This window comes from Bombina bombina, chromosome 2 (assembly GCF_027579735.1).
Source record: "Bombina bombina isolate aBomBom1 chromosome 2, aBomBom1.pri, whole genome shotgun sequence".
NCBI classification, from domain to species: Eukaryota; Metazoa; Chordata; class Amphibia; order Anura; family Bombinatoridae; genus Bombina; species Bombina bombina.
The window spans coordinates 1,268,880,188-1,268,903,228 of NC_069500.1; the positions used below are offsets into that span (position 1 = coordinate 1,268,880,188).

Below are 23,041 nucleotides of genomic sequence, written 5' to 3' on the forward strand. Positions count from 1 at the left end.
CTGTTAGAAACAACCTTAGGTAAAAACCCAGGTTTAGTACGCAGTACTACCTTGTCTGAATGAAAGATCAGATAAGGAGAATCACAATGTAAGGCAGATAACTCAGAGACTCTTCGAGCCGAAGAAATGGACATCAAAAACAAAACTTTCCAAGATAAAATCTTAATATCAATGGAATGAAGGGGTTCAAACGGAACACCCTGAAGAACTTTAAGAACCAAGTTTAAGCTCCACGGAGGAGCAACAGCTTTAAACACAGGCTTAATTCTAGCCAAAGCCTGACAAAAGGCCTGGACGTCTGGATTCTCTGCCAGACGTTTGTGTAAAAGAATAGACAGAGCTGAAATCTGTCCCTTTAGCGAACTAGCGGATAAACCCTTTTCTAAAGCCTCTTGTACAAAAGCCAATATCCTAGGAATCCTAACCTTACTCCATGATTAACTCTTGGATTCGCACCAATATAAATATTTACGCCATATCTTATGGTAATTTTTCTGGTCACAGGTTTCCGAGCCTGTATTAATGTATCCATAACCGAATCCGAAAACCCACGCTTTGATAGAATCAAGCGTTCAATTTCCAGGCAGTCAGCCTCAGAGAAATTAGGTTTGGATGGTTGAAAGGACCCTGAATTAGAAGGTCCTGCCTCAGAGGAAGAGACCATGGTGGACAGGACGACATGTCCACTAGGTCTGCATACCAGGTCCTGTGTGGCCACGCAGGCGCTATCAGAATTACCGATGCCCTCTCCTGTTTGATCCTGGCAATCAGTCGAGGTAGCAACGGAAATGGTAGAAACACATAAGCTATGTTGAAAACCCAAGGGGCTGCTAATGCATCTACCAGCACCGCTCCCGGGTCCCTGGACCTGGATCCGTAACAAGGAAGCTTCGCGTTCTGGCGAGATGCCATGAGATCCAGATCCGGTTTGCCCCAACGACGAATCAGTTGAGCAAATACCTCCGGGTGAAGTTCCCACTCTCCCGGATGAAAAGCCTGGCGACTTAGGAAATCCGCCTCCCAGTTCTCCACGCCTGGGATGTAGATCGCTGACAGGTGGCAAGAGTGAGACTCTGCCCAGCGAATTATCTTCTTGACTTCCAACATCGCTAGGGAACTCCTGGTTCCCCCTTGATGATTGATGTAAGCCACAGTCGTGATATTGTCCGACTGAAATCTGATGAACCTCAGTTTTGCTAACTGAGGCCAAGCTAGAAGAGCATTGAATATTGCTCTTAATTCTAGAATGTTTATTGGAAGGAGTTTCTCCTCCTGAGTCCACGATCCCTGAGCCTTCAGGGAATTCCAGACTGCTCCCCAGCCTAGAAGGCTGGCATCCGTTGTTACAATCGTCCAATCTGGTCTGCGAAAGGTCATTCCTTTGGACAGATGAACCGGTGACAATCACCAGAGAAGAGAATCTCTGGTCTCCTGGTCCAGATTTAGCAAAGGGGACAGATCTGAGTAATCCCCGTTCCATTGACTGAGCATGCATAGTTGCAGCGGTCTGAGATGCAGGCGCGCAAATGGCACTATGTCCATTGCCGCGACCATTAAGCCGATTACCTCCATGCACTGAGCTACTGATGGGCTTGGAACGGAATGAAGGACACGGCAAGCATTGAGAATCTTTGATAACCTGGACTCCGTCAGGTAAATCTTCATCTCTACAGAATCTATAAGAGTCCCTAGAAAAGGAACCCTTGTGAGTGGTAACAGAGAACTCTTTTCCACGTTCACTTTCCACCCATGCGACCTCAGAAATGCTAGAACTATCTCTGTATGAGACTTTGCATTCTGAAAACTTGACGCTTGTATCAGAATGTCGTCTAGGTACGGAGCCACCGCTATGCCTCGTGGTCTTAGTACCGCCAGAAGTGAGCCCAGAACCTTCGTAAAAATTCTCGGGGCCGTGGCTAACCCGAAGGGAAGAGCCACAAACTGGTAATGCCTGTCTAGAAAGGCAAACCTTAGGTACCGATAATGATCTTTGTGAATCGGTATGTGAAGGTAAGCATCCTTTAAGTCCACTGTGGTCATATATTGACCCTCTTGGATCATGGGTAGGATGGTTCGAATGGTTTCCATCTTGAACGATGGTACCCTTAGGAATTTGTTTAAGATCTTTAAGTCCAAGATTGGTCTGAAGGTTCCCTCTTTTTTGGGAACCACAAATAGATTTGAGTAAAATCCTTGTCCCTGTTCCGATCGCGGAACTGAGTGGATCACTCCCATGATTAAGAGGTCTTGTACACATTGTAGAAATGCCTCTCTCTTTACTAGGTTTGTTGATAACCTCGATAGATGGAACCTCCCTTGTGGAGGAGAGGTTTTGAAATCCAGAAGGTATCCCTGAGATATAATCTTCAACGTCCAGGAATCCTGCACATCTCTTGCCCAAGCCTGGGCGAAGAGAGAAAGTCTGCCCCCCACTAAATCCGTCTCCGGATAGGGGGCCCTGTCTTCATGCTGTCTTAGGGGCGGGAGTAGGCTTTCTGGCCTGCTTGCCCTTGTTCCATGACTGGTTGCCTTTCCAACCCTGTCTGTAACGAGCAGTAGTTCCTTCCTGTTTTGGAGCGGAGGAAGTTGATGCTGCTCCTGCCTTGAAGTTACGAAAGGCACGAAAATTAGACTGTTTGGCCTTTGGTTTGGCCCTGTCCTGAGGAAGGGCGTGGCCCTTACCTCCCGTAATGTCAGCAATAATTTCCTTCAAGCCGGGCCCGAATAAGGTCTGCCCTTTGAAAGGAATGTTAAGTAGCTTAGACTTGGAAGTTACATCCGCTGACCAGGATTTAAGCCAGAGCGCTCTGCGCGCCTGTATGGCGAATCCGGAATTTTTAGCCGTAAGTTTGGTTAGATGTACTACGGCATCTGAAACAAACGCATTAGCTTGCTTAAGGGTTCTAACCTTGCTCAAGGCCTCATCCAACGGCTCTGTGCGAATCGCCTCTTCCAGAGACTCAAACCAGAATGCTGCTGCAGCCGTGACAGGCGCAATGCATGCAAGAGGCTGCAATATAAAACCCTGTTGAACAAACATTTTCTTAAGATAACCCTCTAATTTTTTATCCATTGGATCTGAGAAAGCACAGCTATCCTCCACCGGGATAGTGGTACGCTTGGCTAAAGTAGAAACTGCTCCCTCCACCTTAGGGACCGTCTGCCATTAGTCTCGTGTGGTGGCGTCTATAGGAAACATTTTTCTAAATATCGGGGGAGGGGAAAAAGGCACACCGGGTCTATCCCACTCCTTACTAATAATTTCTGTAAGTCTTTTTGGTATAGGAAAGACGTCAGTACACACCGGTACCGCATAGTATCTATCCAACCTACACATTTTCTCTGGAATTGCCACCGTGTCGCAATCATTCAGAGCCGCTAATACCTCCCCTAGTAACACACGGAGGTTCTCAAGCTTAAATTTAAAATTTGACATTTCTGAATCCGGTCTCCCCGGATCAGAACCGTCACCGACAGAATGAAGCTCACCGTCCTCATGTTCTGCAAATTGTGACGCAGTATCAGACATGGCTCTCGTGTCATCAGCGTGCTCTGTCCTTAACCCAGAGCTATCGCGCTTGCCCCTTAATTCGGGCATATTATATAATACTTCTTTCATAACATTAGCCATATCATGTAAAGTGATTTGTAAGGGCCTAGATGTACTTGGCGTCTCAATCCTACGCATCTCCCGAGCGGGAGACGCAGGTACTGACACGTGAGGAGAGTTAGGCAGCATAACTTCCCCCTCGTTGTCTGGTGATAGTTTCTCTATCGGTACAGATTGACTTTTATTCAAAGCAATATCAATACAATTGGTACACATCGTTCTATTGGGCTCCACATTGGCTTTTGAACATGATGAACAAACAGTTTCCTCTGAATCAGACATGTTTAAACAGACTTAGCAATGAAACTAGCAAGCTTGGAAATCACTTTCAATAAGTTTACAAGCAATATAAAAAACGCTGCAGCGCTTCAAAAATACAGATATAATTAAACAATTCTTAACAAGAAGTGTATTATTAGCAGAGGATTGCACCCATTAGCAAAAGGATGATTAACCCCTCAATACCCAAAACGGATAAAACGGATATCAATTAAGATTTAACGCTTTTAATCACAGTCAAGCACACTGTCACAGATCTGCTGTGACTGATTACCTCCCTCAAAAATGAATTTTGCAGACCCTGAGCTCTCTAGAGACGTCCTGGATCAAGGAGGAAGAAGCAGGAAGACTGTGCTAGAATTTTAACTGCGCAACAAGGCTCTAAAACAAGGTCCCTCCCACTCCTATTACAACAGTGGGAGCCCTGATATAACGGTTTCCATGCAGAAAATATATGCTAGCCATGTGGAAAAAAATCATGCCCAAAGAGATTTATCACCAAAGTACCTCACAAAAACGAATAACATGCCACTAAACGTTTTATTAAAAAAACAGAATTTATGTTTACCTGATAAATTACTTTCTCCAACGGTGTGTCCGGTCCACGGCGTCATCCTTACTTGTGGGATATTCTCCTCCCCAACAGGAAATGGCAAAGAGCCCAGCAAAGCTGGTCACATGATCCCTCCTAGGCTCCGCCTACCCCAGTCATTCGACCGACGTTAAGGAGGAATATTTGCATAGGAGAAACCATATGTTACCGTGGTGACTGTAGTTAAAGAAAATAAATTATCAGACCTGATTAAAAAAACCAGGGCGGGCCGTGGACCGGACACACCGTTGGAGAAAGTAATTTATCAGGTAAACATAAATTCTGTTTTCTCCAACATAGGTGTGTCCGGTCCACGGCGTCATCCTTACTTGTGGGAACCAATACCAAAGCTTTAGGACACGGATGAAGGGAGGGAGCAAATCAGGTCACCTAAATGGAAGGCACCACGGCTTGCAAAACCTTTCTCCCAAAAATAGCCTCAGAAGAAGCAAAAGTATCAAATTTGTAAAATTTAGAAAAAGTGTGCAGTGAAGACCAAGTCGCTGCCTTACATATCTGATCAACAGAAGCCTCGTTCTTGAAGGCCCATGTGGAAGCCACAGCCCTAGTGGAGTGAGCTGTGATTCTTTCAGGAGGCTGCCGTCCGGCAGTCTCATAAGCCAATCGGATAATGCTTTTAATCCAGAAGGAGAGAGAGGTAGAAGTTGCTTTTTGACCTCTCCGTTTACCAGAATAAACAACAAACAAAGACAAAGTTTGTCTGAAATCCTTAGTAGCTGCTAAGTAAAATTTGAGAGCACGAACTACATCCAAGTTGTGCAACAAACGTTCCTTCTTTGAAACTGGATTAGGACACAAAGAAGGCACAACTATCTCCTGGTTAATGTTTTTGTTAGAAACAACTTTTGGAAGAAAACCAGGTTTAGTACGCAAAACCACCTTATCTGCATGGAACACCAGATAAGGAGAAGAACACTGCAGAGCAGATAATTCTGAAACTCTTCTAGCAGAAGAAATTGCAACCAAAAACAAAACTTTCCAAGATAATAACTTAATATCAACGGAATGTAAGGGTTCAAACGGAACCCCCTGAAGAACTGAAAGAACTAGGTTGAGACTCCAAGGAGGAGTCAAAATTTTGTAAACAGGCTTGATTCTAACCAGAGCCTGAACAAAGGCTAGAACATCTGGCACAGCTGCCAGCTTTTTGTGAAGTAACACAGACAAGGCAGAAATCTGTCCCATCAAGGAACTTGCAGATAATCCTTTTTCCAATCCTTCTCGAAGGAAGGATAGACTCTTAGGAATCTTAACCTTGTGCCAAGGGAATCCTGCAGATTCACACCAACAGATATACCCAATTATGTGGTAATTTTTCTGGTTACAGGCTTTCAGGCCTGAACAAGAGTATTAATAACAGAATCTGAGAACCCTCGCTTTGATAAGATCAAGCGTTCAATCTCCAAGCAGTCAGCTGGAGTGGGTCGAACGGACCTAGAACAAGAAGGTCTCGTCTCAAAGGTAGCTTCCATGTTGGAGCCGATGACATATTCACCAGATCTGCATACCAAGTCCTGCGTGGCCACGCAGGAGCTATCAAAATCACCGACGCCCTCTCCTGATTGATCCTGGCTACCAGCCTGGGGATGAGAGGAAACGGCGGGAACACATAAGCTAGTTTGAAGGTCCAAGGTGCTACTAGTGCATCCACTAGAGCCGCCTTGGGATCCCTGGATCTGTACCCGTAGTAAGGAACTCTGAAGTTCTGACGAGAGGCCATCAGATCCATGTCTGGAATGCCCCACGGTTGAGTGACTTGGGCAAAGATTTCCGGATAGAGTTCCCACTCCCCCGGATGCAATGTCTGACGACTCAGAAAATCCGCTTCCCAATTTTCCACTCCTGGGATGTGGATAGCAGACAGGTGGCAGGAGTGAGACTCCGCCCATAGAATGATTTTGGTCACTTCTTCCATCGCTAGGGAACTCCTTGTTCCCCCCTGATGGTTGATGTATGAACTTGGCCCTCGCTAGCTGAGGCCAAGCTTTGAGAGCATTGAATATCGCTCTCAGTTCCAGAATATTTATCGGTAGAAGAGATTCTACCCGAGACCAAAGACCCTGAGCTTTCAGGGATCCCCAGACCGCGCCCCAGCCCATCAGACTGGCGTCGGTCGTGACAATGACCCACTCTGGTCTGCGGAAGGTCATCCCTTGTGACAGGTTGTCCAGGGACAGCCACCAACGGAATGAGTCTCTGGTCCTCTGATTTACTTGTATCTTCGGAGACCAGTCTGAATAGTCCCCATTCCACTGACTGAGCATGAACAGTTGTAATGGTCTTAGATGAAGGCGCACAAAAGGAACTATGTCCATTGCCGCTACCATCAAACCTATCACTTCCATGCACTGCGCTATGGAAGGAAGAGGAACGGAATGAAGTATCCGACAAGAGTCTAGAAGTTTTGTTTTTCTGGCTTCTGTCAGAAAAATCCTCATTTCTAAGGAGTCTATTATAGTTCCCAAGAAAGGAACCCTCGTTGACGGAGATAGAGAACTCTTTTCCACGTTCACTTTCCATCCGTGAGATCTGAGAAAGGCCAGGACAATGTCCGTGTGAGCCTTTACTTGAGGAAGGGACGACGCTCGAATCAGAATGTCGTCCAAGTAAGGTACTACAGCAATGCCCCTTGGTCTTAGCACCGCCAGAAGGGACCCTAGTACCTATGAGAAAATCCTAGGAGCAGTGGCTAATCCGAAAGAAAACGCCACGAACTGGAAATGCTTGTCCAGGAATTCAAACCTTAGGAACCGATGATGTTCCTTGTGGATAGGAATATGTAGATACGCATCCTTGAAATCCACCTTGGTCATGAATTGACCTTCCTGGATGGAAGGAAGAAGTGTTCGAATGGTTTCCATCTTGAACGATGGAACCTTGAGAAACTTGTTCAAGATCTTGAGATCTAAGATTGGTCTGAACGTTCCCTCTTTTTTGGGAACTATGAACAGATTGGAGTAGAACCCCATCCCTTGTTCTCCTAATGGAACAGGATGAATCACTCCCATTTTTAGCAGGTCTTCTACCCAATGTAAGAATGCCTGTCTTCTTATGTGGTCTGAAGACAACTGAGACCTGTGGAACCTCCCCCTTGGAGGAAGCCCCTTGAACTCCAGAGAATAACCTTGGGAGACTATTTCTAGCGCCCAAGGATCCAGAACATCTCTTGCCCCAGCCTGAGCGAAGAGAGAGAGTCTGCCCCCCACCAGATCCGGTCCCGGATCGGGGGCCCGCATTTCATGCTGTCTTGGTAGCAGTGGCAGGTTTCCTGGCCTGCTTTCCTTTGTTCCAGCCTTGCATAGGTCTCCAGGCTGGATTGGCTTGAGAAGTATTACCTTCCTGCTTAGAGGACGTAGCCCTTGGGGCTGATCCGTTTCTGCGAAAGGGACGAAACTTAGGTTTATTTTTGGTCTTGAAAAGACCTATCCTGAGGAAGGGCGTGGCCCTTGCCCCCAGTGATATCAGAGATAATCTCTTTCAAGTCAGGGCCAAAGAGTGTTTTCCCCTTGAAAGGAATGTCAAGCAATTTGTTCTTGGAAGACGCATCCGCTGCCCAAGAATTTAACCAAAGCGCTCTGCGCCACAATAGCAAACCCAGAATTTTTCGCCGCTAACCTAGCCAATTGCAAGGTGGCGTCTAGGGTGAAAGAAGTAGCCAATTTAAGAGCACGAATTCTGTCCATAATCTCCTCATAAGAAGAAGAATGTATTTTCAAAAGACTCACTGATTGCCGTTGAGGTGCTGAAGCACTGGTTTGCACCTGTGGAAGCTATTACAGCCATTGCCACCTAGGAGATTCTAAAAGCCCTCACGGAAGAATGTTATAAAACAGCACTTATATGATCAAACTAACATTGCTGCAAACAGACTCCCAATAGCGCTTTTATATATAAAGAACTGTGTTACTGCCATAAGAAGTTACCGCAATTGTTAACCAGTCTGGTTGTTTTTATAACAACACAATAGCTTTATTTAAGGCTTTTTTTCACAGTCTACATTGAGTATTAATGCACAGAGTTCCAAATACTGGTTTTTTGCTAACAGCTATACATAGTGGTTGGAAACTGTTCTAGAACCTGATTAGAGCGTTACATTTATTTGTTTAAAGTTTGCTCGAAAGTCTTTTAAGGACATTAGTAATTTTAAATTCTCATTTATTATTATTTTTTTATTTTTCATTTTTTAGATTAATGGACACCGGTGTCACAGTATTTAAGTGATTTTATACTTATTTGAATATTCCGAATTTTTCTAGAATTATCAGGATTTTGTGTAATAAAATTTGTTATTTGATATTGAAACCTGCAGCACCTTGCATTTTTTTAAGAATTTTTTAAGAATTTCCTAAGAAGTTCAAAATCTGATAAAAAGTGGTTTGGGTTAGTCTAGAGAAATACATATTGAATTATTTTAATCATAAGGTCTAATTGTATTCATTCTGATTTATTGGGGATATGTATAACAGATATAGTTATTATTAGACTATTTAGATTCGATACCTACCCAGGTTTTTAAAAAAAAAATTTCAAAGTGCTAGATCGCCTCTTTTGGCGCCGCCTCCACCCCTTGTTTCTTTTAAATCTTTTTAAATTAATTGCACAATTGTGAGAGGTGCAATTAGGAGGTAGGCAAGTCTGGTTATTCTACCATTGGTCTACACTAACCTTGAAAGTAGCTTCCTTTGTTCCAGCCTTGCATAGGTCTCCAGGCTGGATTGGCTTGAGAAGTATTACCTTCCTGCTTAGAGGACGTAGCCCTTGGGGCTGATCCGTTTCTGCGAAAGGGACGAAACTTAGGTTTATTTTTGGTCTTGAAAAGACCTATCCTGAGGAAGGGCGTGGCCCTTGCCCCCAGTGATATCAGAGATAATCTCTTTCAAGTCAGGGCCAAAGAGTGTTTTCCCCTTGAAAGGAATGTCAAGCAATTTGTTCTTGGAAGACGCATCCGCTGCCCAAGAATTTAACCAAAGCGCTCTGCGCCACAATAGCAAACCCAGAATTTTTCGCCGCTAACCTAGCCAATTGCAAGGTGGCGTCTAGGGTGAAAGAAGTAGCCAATTTAAGAGCACGAATTCTGTCCATAATCTCCTCATAAGAAGAAGAATTACTAATAATCGCCTTTCCTAGCTCATCAAACTAGAAACACGCGGCTGCAGTGACAGGGACAATGCATGCAATTGGTTGTAGAAGGGAACCTTGCTGAACAAACATCTTTAGCAGACCTTCTAATTTTTTATCCATAGGATCTTGGAAAGCACAACTATCTTCTATGGGTATAGTGGCGCGCTTGTGTAGAGTAGAAACCGCCCCCTCGACCTTGGGGACTGTCTGCCATCAGTCCTTTCTGGGGTCGACTATAGGAAAACAATTTTATAAATATGGGGGGAGGTACTAAAGGTATACCGGGCCTGTCCCATTCTTTACTAACAATGTACGCCACCCGCTTGGATATAGGAAAAGCTTCGGGGGGCCCCGGGGCCTCTAAGAACTTTTCCATTTTACATAGTGGTTCTGGAATGACCAGATAATCACAATCATCCAAATTGGATAACACCTCCTTAAGCAGAGCGCGGAGATGTTCCAACTTAAATTTAAAAGTAATCACATCAGGTTCAGCTTGTTGAGAAATGTTTCCTGAATCTGAAATTTCTCCCTCAGACAAAACCTCCCTGGCCCCCTCAGACTGGTGTAGGGGCCCTTCAGAAACCATATCATCAGCGTTCTCATGCTCTACAGAATTTTCTAAAACAGAGCAGTCGCGCTTTCACTGATAAGTGGGCATATTGGCTAAAATGTTTTTGATAGAATTATCCATTACAGCCGTTAAATGTTGCATAGTAAGGAGTATTGGCGCACTAGATGTACTAGGGGCCTCCTGTATGGGCAAGACTGGTGTAGACGAAGGAGGGGATGATGCAGTACCATGCTTACTCCCCTCACTTGAGGAATCATCTTGGGCATCATTTTTACTAAATTTTTTTATGACATAAAATACATATAGTTAAATGAGAAGGAACCTTGGTTTCCCCACAGTCAGAACACAATCTATCTGGTAGTTCAGACATGTTAAACAGGCATAAACTTGATAACAAAGCACAAAAAACGTTTTAAAATAAAACCGTTACTGTCACTTTAAATTTTAAACTAAACACACTTAATTACTGCAATTGCGAAAAAGTATGAAGGAATTGTTCAAAATTCACCAAAATTTCACCACAGTGTCTTAAAGCCTTAAAAGTATTGCACACCAAATTTGGAAGCTTTAACCCTTAAAATAACGGAACCGGAGCCGTTTTTATATTTAACCCCTTTACAGTCCCTGGAATCTGCTTTGCTGAGACCCAACCAAGCCCAAAGGGGAATACGATACCAAATGATGCCTTCAGAAAGACTTTTCTATGTATCAGAGCTCCACACACATGCAGCTGCATGCCATGCTGTCCTCAAAAACAAGTGCGCCATACCGGCGCGAAAATGAGGCTCTGACTATGATTAGGGAAAGCCCCTAAAGAATAAGGTGTCAAAAACAGTGCCTGCCGATATAATCATATCAAAATACCCAGAATAAATGATTCCTCAAGGCTAAATATGTGTTAATAATGAATCGATTTAGCCCAGAAAAAGTCTACAGTCTTAATAAGCCCTTGTGAAGCCCTTATTTACTATCTTAATAAACATGGCTTACCGGATCCCATAGGGAAAATGACAGCTTCCAGCATTACATCGTCTTGTTAGAATGTGTCATACCTCAAGCAGTAAGAGACTGCACACTGTTCCCCCAACTGAAGTTAATTGCTCTCAACAGTCCTGTGTGGAACAGCCATGGATTTTAGTTACGGTGCTAAAATCATTTTCCTCATACAAACAGAAATCTTCATCTCTTTTCTGTTTCTGAGTAAATAGTACATACCAGCACTATTTTAAAATAACAAACTCTTGATTGAATAATAAAAACTACAGTTAAACACTAAAAAACTCTAAGCCATCTCCGTGGAGATGTTGCCTGTACAACGGCAAAGAGAATGACTGGGGTAGGCGGAGCCTAGGAGGGATCATGTGACCAGCTTTGCTGGGCTCTTTGCCATTTCCTGTTGGGGAGGAGAATATCCCACAAGTAAGGATGACGCCGTGGACCGGACACACCTATGTTGGAGAAACAACATTTTCCAATGTCATGCAAAGTTATCACTAAGCCTGCTACCAGTAGCTACCACTGCAGATAAGGCTTAAGTATTATTTCAGTTTTAACAGTATTTTCTCAGTCAAATTCTAGTCCCTAGAAAATAACTCGACTGCGCATACATTTATCAGCCTGATAGTACCAGTTGCCACTACTGCATTTAAGGCTGTACTTACATCATACGGTAACAGCAGTATTTTCTTAGTCAATTCCATTCCCAGAAAATAATGTACTGCACATACCTCATTTGCGGAGGACCACGCATGCTATTCCCAGTTTCTGAAGTTTCCCCACTCCTCAGAATGTCGAGAACAGCCAGTGGATCTTAGTTACGCCTGCTAAGATCATAGAAAAAAACGCAGGCAGTTTCTTCTTCCAAATACTGCCTGATATAGAAAAACAGCACACTCCGGTGCCATTTAAAATAAACTTTTGATTGAAGAATAGTTAAGTAAAAACTCCAGCTCCTCTCGCGACCTCCTTCTTTGTTGAGGGTTGCAAAAGAATGACTGGATATGACATGTGAGGGGAGGAGCTATATAGCAGCTCTGCTTGGGTGATCCTCTTGCAACTTCCTGTTGGGAAGGAGAATATATCCCATAAGTAATGGATGACCCGTGGACTGAACACACTTAACAAGAGAAAAGCTCTATTTTCTCAGTTTGCAAGTATGAGTTGTACTTAAAGGGACAGTCTAGTATAAATTAAACTTTCATTATTCAGATAGGACTTTCCAATTTACTTCTATCATCAAATTTGCTTTTTCTCTTGGTATTCTTAGTTGAAAGCTTAACCTAGGAGGTTCATATGCTAATTTCTTAGACCTTGAAGGCCAACTCTTTTCAGAATGCATTTTAACAGTTTTTCACCACTAGAGGGTGTTAGTTCATGTGTTTCATATAGATAACACTGTGCTTGTGCATGTGAAGTTATCGGGAAGCAGGCACTGATTGGCTAAACTGCAAGTCTGTCAAAAGAAATGAAATAAAGGGGCAGTTTGCAGAGGCTTAGATATAAGATAAACACAGAAGTTAAAAGTATATTATAACTTTGTTGGTTATGCAAAACTGGGGAATGGGTAATAAAGGGATTATCTATCTTTTAAAACAAAAATTCTGGTATAGACTGTCCCTTTAAACTAAACATAGGTAGGCTCATATGCTAATTTCTAGGCCTTTGAGGGCTGCCTCTTATCACATGCTTTTTAAATCTCGTTTCAACACAAAGACAGAAAGTACACGTGGGCCATATAAATAACACTGTGTTCAGGCACAGAAAGTTATTTAAGATTTAGCACAAAACAATGCTAAATTTAAGACAATAAATAATAAACAGTCACAGTCAAGTGATCAGGGGGCTGGAAGAAGGTTCCTAGATACAAGGTAATTACAGAGGTAAAAAACAGAATTTATGTTTACCTGATAAATTACTTTCTCCAACGGTGTGTCCGGTCCACGGCGTCATCCTTACTTGTGGGATATTCTCTTCCCCAACAGGAAATGGCAAAGAGCCCAGCAAAGCTGGTCACATGATCCCTCCTAGGCTCCGCCTACCCCAGTCATTCGACCGACGTTAAGGAGGAATATTTGCATAGGAGAAACCATATGGTACCGTGGTGACTGTAGTTAAAGAAAATAAATTATCAGACCTGATTAAAAAAACCAGGGCGGGCCGTGGACCGGACACACCGTTGGAGAAAGTAATTTATCAGGTAAACATAAATTCTGTTTTCTCCAACATAGGTGTGTCCGGTCCACGGCGTCATCCTTACTTGTGGGAACCAATACCAAAGCTTTAGGACACGGATGAAGGGAGGGAGCAAATCAGGTCACCTAAATGGAAGGCACCACGGCTTGCAAAACCTTTCTCCCAAAAACAGCCTCAGAAGAAGCAAAAGTATCAAACTTGTAAAATTTGGTAAAAGTGTGCAGTGAAGACCAAGTCGCTGCCCTACATATCTGATCAACAGAAGCCTCGTTCTTGAAGGCCCATGTGGAAGCCACAGCCCTAGTGGAATGAGCTGTGATTCTTTCAGGAGGCTGCCGTCCGGCAGTCTCGTAAGCCAATCTGATGATGCTTTTAATCCAAAAAGAGAGAGAGGTAGAAGTTGCTTTTTGACCTCTCCTTTTACCAGAATAAACAACAAACAAGGAAGATGTTTGTCTAAAATCCTTTGTAGCATCTAAATAGAATTTTAGAGCGCGAACAACATCCAAATTGTGCAACAATCGTTCCTTCTTTGAAACTGGTTTCGGACACAGAGAAGGTACGATAATCTCCTGGTTAATGTTTTTGTTAGAAACAACTTTTGGAAGAAAACCAGGTTTAGTACGTAAAACCACCTTATCTGCATGGAACACCAGATAAGGAGGAGAACACTGCAGAGCAGATAATTCTGAAACTCTTCTAGCAGAAGAAATTGCAACTAAAAACAAAACTTTCCAAGATAATAACTTAATATCAACGGAATGTAAGGGTTCAAACGGAACCCCCTGAAGAACTGAAAGAACCAAATTGAGACTCCAAGGAGGAGTCAAAGGTTTGTAAACAGGCTTAATTCTAACCAGAGCCTGAACAAAGGCTTGAACATCTGGCACAGCTGCCAGCTTTTTGCGAAGTAACACAGACAAGGCAGAAATCTGTCCCTTCAGGGAACTTGCAGATAATCCTTTTTCCAATCCTTCTTGAAGGAAGGATAGAATCCTAGGAATCTTAACCTTGTCCCAAGGGAATCCTTTAGATTCACACCAACAGATATATTTTTTCCAAATTTTGTGGTAAATCTTTCTAGTTACAGGCTTTCTGGCCTGAACAAGAGTATCGATAACAGAATCTGAGAACCCTCGCTTCGATAAGATCAAGCGTTCAATCTCCAAGCAGTCAGCTGGAGTGAAACCAGATTCGGATGTTCGAACGGACCCTGAACAAGAAGGTCTCGTCTCAAAGGTAGCTTCCAAGGTGGAGCCGATGACATATTCACCAGATCTGCATACCAAGTCCTGCGTGGCCACGCAGGAGCTATCAAGATCACCGACGCCCTCTCCTGATTGATCCTGGCTACCAGCCTGGGGATGAGAGGAAACGGCGGGAACACATAAGCTAGTTTGAAGGTCCAAGGTGCTACTAGTGCATCCACTAGAGCCGCCTTGGGATCCCTGGATCTGGACCCGTAGCAAGGAACTTTGAAGTTCTGACGAGAGGCCATCAGATCCATGTCTGGAATGCCCCACAGCTGAGTGACTTGGGCAAAGATTTCCGGATGGAGTTCCCACTCCCCCGGATGCAATGTCTGACGACTCAGAAAATCCGCTTCCCAATTTTCCACTCCTGGGATGTGGATAGTAGACAGGTGGCAGGAGTGAGACTCCGCCCATAGAATGATTTTGGTCACTTCTTCCATCGCTAGGGAACTCCTTGTTCCCCCCTGATGGTTGATGTACGCAACAGTTGTCATGTTGTCTGATTGAAACCGTATGAACTTGGCCCTCGCTAGCTGAGGCCAAGCCTTGAGAGCATTGAATATCGCTCTCAGTTCCAGAATATTTATCGGTAGAAGAGATTCTTCCCGAGACCAAAGACCCTGAGCTTTCAGGGATCCCCAGACCGCGCCCCAGCCCATCAGACTGGCGTCGGTCGTGACAATGACCCACTCTGGTCTGCGGAATGTCATCCCTTGTGACAGGTTGTCCAGGGACAGCCACCAACGGAGTGAGTCTCTGGTCCTCTGATTTACTTGTATCTTCGGAGACAAGTCTGTATAGTCCCCATTCCACTGACTGAGCATGCACAGTTGTAATGGTCTTAGATGAATGCGCGCAAAAGGAACTATGTCCATTGCCGCTACCATCAACCCGATCACTTCCATGCACTGAGCTATGGAAGGAAGAGGAACGGAATGAAGTATCCGACAAGAGTCTAGAAGTTTTGTTTTTCTGGCCTCTGTCAGGAAAATCCTCATTTCTAAGGAGTCTATTATTGTTCCCAAGAAGGGAACCCTTGTTGACGGAGATAGAGAACTCTTTTCCACGTTCACTTTCCATCCGTGAGATCTGAGAAAGGCCAGGACAATGTCCGTGTGAGCCTTTGCTTGAGGAAGGGACGACGCTTGAATCAGAATGTCGTCCAAGTAAGGTACTACAGCAATGCCCCTTGGTCTTAGCACAGCTAGAAGGGACCCTAGTACCTTTGTGAAAATCCTTGGAGCAGTGGCTAATCCGAAAGGAAGCGCCACGAACTGGTAATGTTTGTCCAGGAATGCGAACCTTAGGAACCGATGATGTTCCTTGTGGATAGGAATATGTAGATACGCATCCTTTAAATCCACCGTGGTCATGAATTGACCTTCCTGGATGGAAGGAAGAATAGTTCGAATGGTTTCCATCTTGAACGATGGAACCTTGAGAAACTTGTTTAAGATCTTGAGATCTAAGATTGGTCTGAACGTTCCCTCTTTTTTGGGAACTATGAACAGATTGGAGTAGAACCCCATCCCTTGTTCTCTTAATGGAACAGGATGAATCACTCCCATTTTTAACAGGTCTTCTACACAATGTAAGAATGCCTGTCTTTTTATGTGGTCTGAAGACAACTGAGACCTGTGGAACCTCCCCCTTGGGGGAAGTCCCTTGAATTCCAGAAGATAACCTTGGGAGACTATTTCTAGCGCCCAAGGATCCAGAACATCTCTTGCCCAAGCCTGAGCGAAGAGAGAGAGTCTGCCCCCCACCAGATCCGGTCCCGGATCGGGGGCCAACATTTCATGCTGTCTTGGTAGCAGTGGCAGGTTTCTTGGCCTGCTTTCCCTTGTTCCAGCCTTGCATTGGTCTCCAAGCTGGCTTGGCTTGAGAAGTATTACCCTCTTGCTTAGAGGACGTAGCACTTTGGGTTGGTCCGTTTCTACGAAAGGGACGAAAATTAGGTTTATTTTTTGCCTTAAAAGGCCGATCCTGAGGAAGGGCGTGGCCCTTACCCCCAGTGATATCAGAGATAATCTCTTTCAAGTCAGGGCCAAACAGCGTTTTCCCCTTGAAAGGAATGTTAAGTAGCTTGTTCTTGGAAGACGCATCAGCCGACCAAGATTTCAACCAAAGCGCTCTGCGCGCCACAATAGCAAACCCTGAATTCTTAGCCGCTAACCTAGCCAATTGCAAAGTGGCGTCTAGGGTGAAAGAATTAGCCAATTTGAGAGCATTGATTCTGTCCATAATCTCCTCATAAGGAGGAGAATCACTATCGACCGCCTTTATCAGCTCATCGAACCAGAAACATGCGGCTGTAGCGACAGGGACAATGCATGAAATTGGTTGTAGAAGGTAACCCTGCTGAACAAACATTTTCTTAAGCAAACCTTCTAATTTTTTATCCATAGGATCTTTGAAAGCACAACTATCCTCTATGGGTATAGTGGTGCGTTTGTTTAAAGTGGAAACCGCTCCCTCGACCTTGGGGACTGTCTGCCATAAGTCCTTTCTGGGGTCGACCATAGGAAACAATTTTTTAAATATGGGGGGAGGGACGAAAGGAATACCGGGCCTTTCCCATTCTTTATTAACAATGTCCGCCACCCGCTTGGGTATAGGAAAAGCTTCTGGGAGCCCCGGCACCTCTAGGAACTTGTCCATTTTACATAGTTTCTCTGGGATGACCAACTTGTCACAATCATCCAGAGTGGATAATACCTCCTTAAGCAGAATGCGGAGATGTTCCAACTTAAATTTAAATGCAATCACATCAGGTTCAGCTTGTTGAGAAATGTTCCCTGAATCAGTAATTTCTCCCTCAGACAAAACCTCCCTGGCCCCATCAGACTGGGTTAGGGGCCCTTCAGAAATATTATTATCAGCGTCGTCATGCTCTTCAGTATCTAAAACAGAGCAATCGCGCTTACGCTGATAAGTGTTCATTTTGGCTAAAATGTTTTTGACAGAATTATCCATTACAGCCGTTAATTGTTGCATAGTAAGGAGTATTGGCGCGCTAGATGTACTAGGGGCCTCCTGAGTGGGCAAGACTCGTGTAGACGAAGGAGGGAATGATGCAGTACCATGCTTACTCCCCTCACTTGAGGAATCATCTTGGGCATCATTGTCATTGTCACATAAATCACATTTATTTAAATGAATAGGAATTCTGGCTTCCCCACATTCAGAACACAGTCTATCTGGTAGTTCAGACATGTTAAACAGGCATAAACTTGATAACAAAGTACAAAAAACGTTTTAAAATAAAACCGTTACTGTCACTTTAAATTTTAAACTGAACACACTTTATTACTGCAATTGCGAAAAAACATGAAGGAATTGTTCAAAATTCACCAAATTTTCACCACAGTGTCTTAAAGCCTTAAAAGTATTGCACACCAAATTTGGAAGCTTTAACCCTTAAAATAAGCCGTTTTGAAGTTTAACCCCTTTACAGTCCCTGGTATCTGCTTTGCTGAGACCCAACCAAGCCCAGAGGGGAATACGATACCAAATGACGCCTTCAGAAAGCCTTTTCTAAGTATCAGAGCTCCTCTCACATGCGACTGCATGCCATGCCTCTCAAAAACAAGTGCGCCACACCGGCGCGAAAATGAGGCTCTGCCTATGCTTTGGGAAAGCCCCTAAGAATAAGGTGTCTAAAACAGTGCCTGCCGATATTATTATATCAAAATACCCAGATAAAATGATTCCTCAAGGCTAAATATGTGTTAATAATGAATCGATTTAGCCCAGAAAAAGTCTACAGTCTTAGTAAGCCCTTGTGAAGCCCTTATTTACGATCGTAATAAACATGGCTTACCGGATCCCATAGGGAAAATGACAGCTTCCAGCATTACATCGTCTTGTTAGAATGTGTCATACCTCAAGCAGCAAGAGACTGCTCACTGTTCCCCCAACTGAAGTTAATTGCTCTCAACAGTCCTGTGTGGAACAGCCATGGATTTTAGTGACGATTGCTAAAATCATTTTCCTCATACAAACAGAAATCTTCATCTCTTTTCTGTTTCTGAGTAAATAGTACATGCCAGCACTATTTCAAAATAACAAACTCTTGATTGAATAATAAAAAACTACAGTTAAACACTAAAAAACTCTAAGCCATCTCCGTGGAGATGTTGCCTGTACAACGGCAAAGAGAATGACGGGGGTAGGCGGAGCCTAGGAGGGATCATGTGACCAGCTTTGCTGGGCTCTTTGCCATTTCCTGTTGGGGAAGAGAATATCCCACAAGTAAGGATGACGCCGTGGACCGGACACACCTATGTTGGAGAAAGTATATTAATATAACTGTTGGTTATGCAAAACTGGGGAATGGGTAATAAATGGATTATCTATCTTTTTAAACAATAACAATTATATGGTAGACTGTCCCTTTAAGTCGGATGTCTATAACCCGGGGACTGCCTGTATTGCATTGAGCAATGATACTTTATCTTTTTTTTATTGGACTAACTATACATTTATAAGTTGACAAGCTTTCAGAAGTATTCTTTCCTTTTTCAAGTCTGAAGCAATACTGACCAATTTAATGACATTTATTCAAGATATAATCTGTAAATTCCATTGAAATGTATAGTGCGTCCAATAAAAAAAGCATCATTGCTCAATGCAATACTCGTTATTTTGTTATCTAAATCACTTGACAAACACGGCTACTCCAATCAACATATATAGTTTTTTAAATACCCAGAGATTGACCTTTGAAAGAGAAGCATTTGAATGGATGAAAGTATGAAGACATGCTTACTTTACCATCTATGGCAGGACATAGGTCCATGGCAATATAAAGGGACAAGACTATGATCTTTCAAAGTGTATTTTTGTATTTTTAAAAAAAAAAAGAAGCTAGTTTTGCTTACTGACAACATGCCTGTTTTACAGAGAGATAGATCAGTCTTTATTATCTCTCTCTATTTAAACAAATGTCTTATCTCTCTATACACAAAGGCAAATATTTAGAGAGCAATTAAGAGATCTGCACTGAGAGGGCTGATTTTTGTTGCTGCCTCTTGTTAATGGAGAAAACTGCACTATTCCTTTTTTCTGTCTAAGTGGTGGTTTCAAAAGACAAAAGCAGCTATTTAAGATTTAAAAAAAAAGGTAAATGGGAGATCTGTTAACAATGTAATACATCCTAGCAGGTAAAATGTGTCAAATTAAAAATAGAGGTTGTGCAAGTCTACTTTGAATATATATATATATATATATATATATATATATATATATATATATATATATATATATATATATATATATATATATATATATATATATCCTACTTGGCAGCCTCTTACCTCAACACTTTCCTCCACCTCAATACCACCATCTTTGTCATCATCCATTTGTTTGTGAATTGTGCGAATAGCCTCCAGACTGGATCGGTCCTCTTCAGTTAGACAAGGCGGGCTCAAAGAAATATATGGATCTAAAAAGGAAGAAAAAATAAATTTGAAGTAAAGTTTTAAATAATATTGGTATAATTTACTTTTTATATGACACTTAAGTTGATGTAAAAATTTTAAACTGACATAGCAGTGGCTAAATAACATGATCCTATTCATTATGCCATGGCATTTTTTGCAATACTCTGTATATGTTTATAACTTGCACATAGAGGTTAAAACAAATAAATGAAGAGCAACAGCGCACTGCTAGCTCCTGAGCAGAAAACACCAGGCAAGGCAATCAGCAGCAGCAGTCACACAACCTCCCCAATCAACAGCTGTATTAACTATTGTGGGCATTAAACACATATATAGTTCCACAGTAAACAGTGCAAAAATGACACAAATGTATTATGTCATTTCTTTCACTACAATGGTAAGATAATAGGTTATGCAAATACACACATACATGTAAAATCAACTCTTCGTATACAAATTGATAAAAATTTGATCTTTACAGGCTTTGTACCAATTGGAGTTGGAAGAAAATTCCAAAGAGACTCTAGAATTCCTGTTTGTTATACAACTCATACCTTTTTCTGCTCTTTCCATCAAAAATCAGTCAGTCTAAGGACCTACTTGGAGAATAGGAGATAACATGAATCTGGTTTTAAATCAGGGTTTCATGTTGTCAGATTTTAAGAAGTAGGTTGGTGCCAAAACACACAATAAGGTGCAAGTAAAGAGACAACTGCAGAAAGCAAAAAGTCAAAGAAGAATGTAAAGACATTAGGCTGAATAGCTAAATTCCAATACAGCAAAGTAGTAAAATCTGAGTTTTCATAGTGAGAATTTTAAACAAAGGAAAACCCAAAAAACATTTTTCCTTCATAGCACTGAATAGAAATTGGCTCTATAATCTAACTAAGATACAGGGTCGCAAACAAATAGGTATCACCGTAGGAATATTATTCATCACAATAAAGTACTAAATTACAAAACCTTCAGTATGAGCACTTCATATTCTAATGACCAAGAATAGTATTTCTGATGTGCAGGAAAAAACAAACAAAAAAAACAACAACAGGCTGAATGAAGACCAAAGGATGGTTTTCCACTAGTGTTAAACTGCTAAATCACATAATGACTTAGGGCAGTTGAAGGGAAAGACATAAGCTGAACTTCAAAGGAATGAACATGGCATCTATAGAAAATATTCAAGGACCCTTTATCTTATGACAATGCTGATTTTTGCATAAAAAAAAAACCTGCACATTTCCCATTTATGGACTTAATACATGAACTTTCCATCAAAATATAAGAACGAAGAGCCATTTCTTTTGGAGAAAACCCTGAGAGTTTCCTGAAGGAAATGTAATTTATTTTTCTTGATAGTTTAAAAGTAAATAGTTGATATAACTCTGAGAATGATCTGTGCCCAAGAGTAAATGAAAGACGACAATTTAATTGCATACCTGGTGCAAGAACCCCTGATGGCTGATAAAACCAAAGTAAAATTGTAACTAAGGAACCCCCAATGAACCAAGAAAAAGTGAACGTTAAACTAATTTCATTATGGTGAAACTCCAGCCCACTTTCCCATAACCCCTCAGTCTTACATTTGGACAAGAGAAGAGCGAAATTAGAAAAGCAGGATAAGTGAATTGCAAATTGGTACGACGGCAAAATATTATTGGGGGGAGGGGGAATTTCATTCTCTTGGTATAGTTTGTTGAAAAGCAGGGACATAAGCTCAGGAGCGTGCACACGTCTGGAGTACTAAATGGCAGCAGCAGTTTTGCAGGAATGTTATACATACCAAGGTTGAACTTTTTGGCCATAATTCCAAAAGATATGTTTGGCGCAAAAACAACACTGCACATCAACAAAAGAACACCATACCCACAGTGAAGCATGGGGGTGGCAGCATCATGCTTTGGGGCTGTTTTTCTTCAGCTGGAACTCGGGCCTTAGTTTTTTGTTTGTTTTTTAAGATCTTTTCATTAAATTACCATCTCATAACAACATAAAAAGGTGCTCAACTACATAAGTCATATTACAGTTCCATCAACAGAATGTCTCCAGTTAATCAGTAAAACAAAACAAAACAGAAATAAAACACAAAACAAAGCAAAAAAAAAAAAAAAAAAAAAAAGGGAAAAAAATTACCGCCAAAAACAGAACAATCAAGCCCTCATCTCCCACACTCCTCCATCCCTCCCGTCCTAGCTATATAAGCTAGGTAAGTCGCCTCTTAACATGGCTTCCTCCAAAAATAGTGAGCCACAGAAAGGATACATTATCTGCAATTGGCTTTCTTTAGGCAGAGAGGAAATTAGGGGCAACAATTTATGAAAAAAACGTTTACTTTTTTTTTTTTCTAAGTTGCAGGTAGTGTCATATTGTTCTAGAGTCATTTGATTTAAAAATATATTTTTGAACTGACAATTGTGGATTTTTCTGAGAAATCCAATGTTTCAAAATTAAGTTACTGCCTGTTAAGATTATAATATTTAAAAAACATTAGCAAGTATTGGGCCAGGATTATCCACAAGGAAAAAATATATGAACATCTTGGAGTTTAAATACACATTGGCATAATTTCGAGCCAGAAATTGACCTTAAGCCAGAATTTTTTTAATTTTGGGGCATTCCAGAAATGATATATATCAGTCGCAGGAAACCCGCACTTGACACACACATTTATCGATCTTTTCTCCAATTTATTTACTATTGCTGGAGTAATATATAACTTTTTCACAATCTTTGCATGCAATTCTCTCCAGGAGATAGAGGCCGTAGAAGAATCTACCCTGGCAAAGCTGGTCTGAACTGTATCTATTTGGGGGGATACACTTAAGACGTGCCACTTATCTGTAATTCTACTTAGATTATTCATACCTTGATAATCTTTTATTGTTTTATATAAAATGGATATCACTTTTCTCCCATTTCTGTACAATTCGATGATAGGGGATAATTTATCCCAAG

The 23,041-nt window shown here is 42.1% G+C and overlaps 1 protein-coding gene across 1 annotated transcript in view; it reads right to left on the reverse strand.

The window, feature by feature from the left end:
* STIM2 (stromal interaction molecule 2) overlaps positions 1-23,041 on the reverse strand; it is a gene marked incomplete in the record, with an annotated part of 440,010 nt that overhangs the window by 338,642 nt on the left and 78,327 nt on the right. Inside the window, 1 exon segment of the mRNA XM_053704074.1 lies at positions 19,961-20,091. Within this exon segment, the coding sequence (XP_053560049.1) occupies positions 19,961-20,091 (131 nt within the window).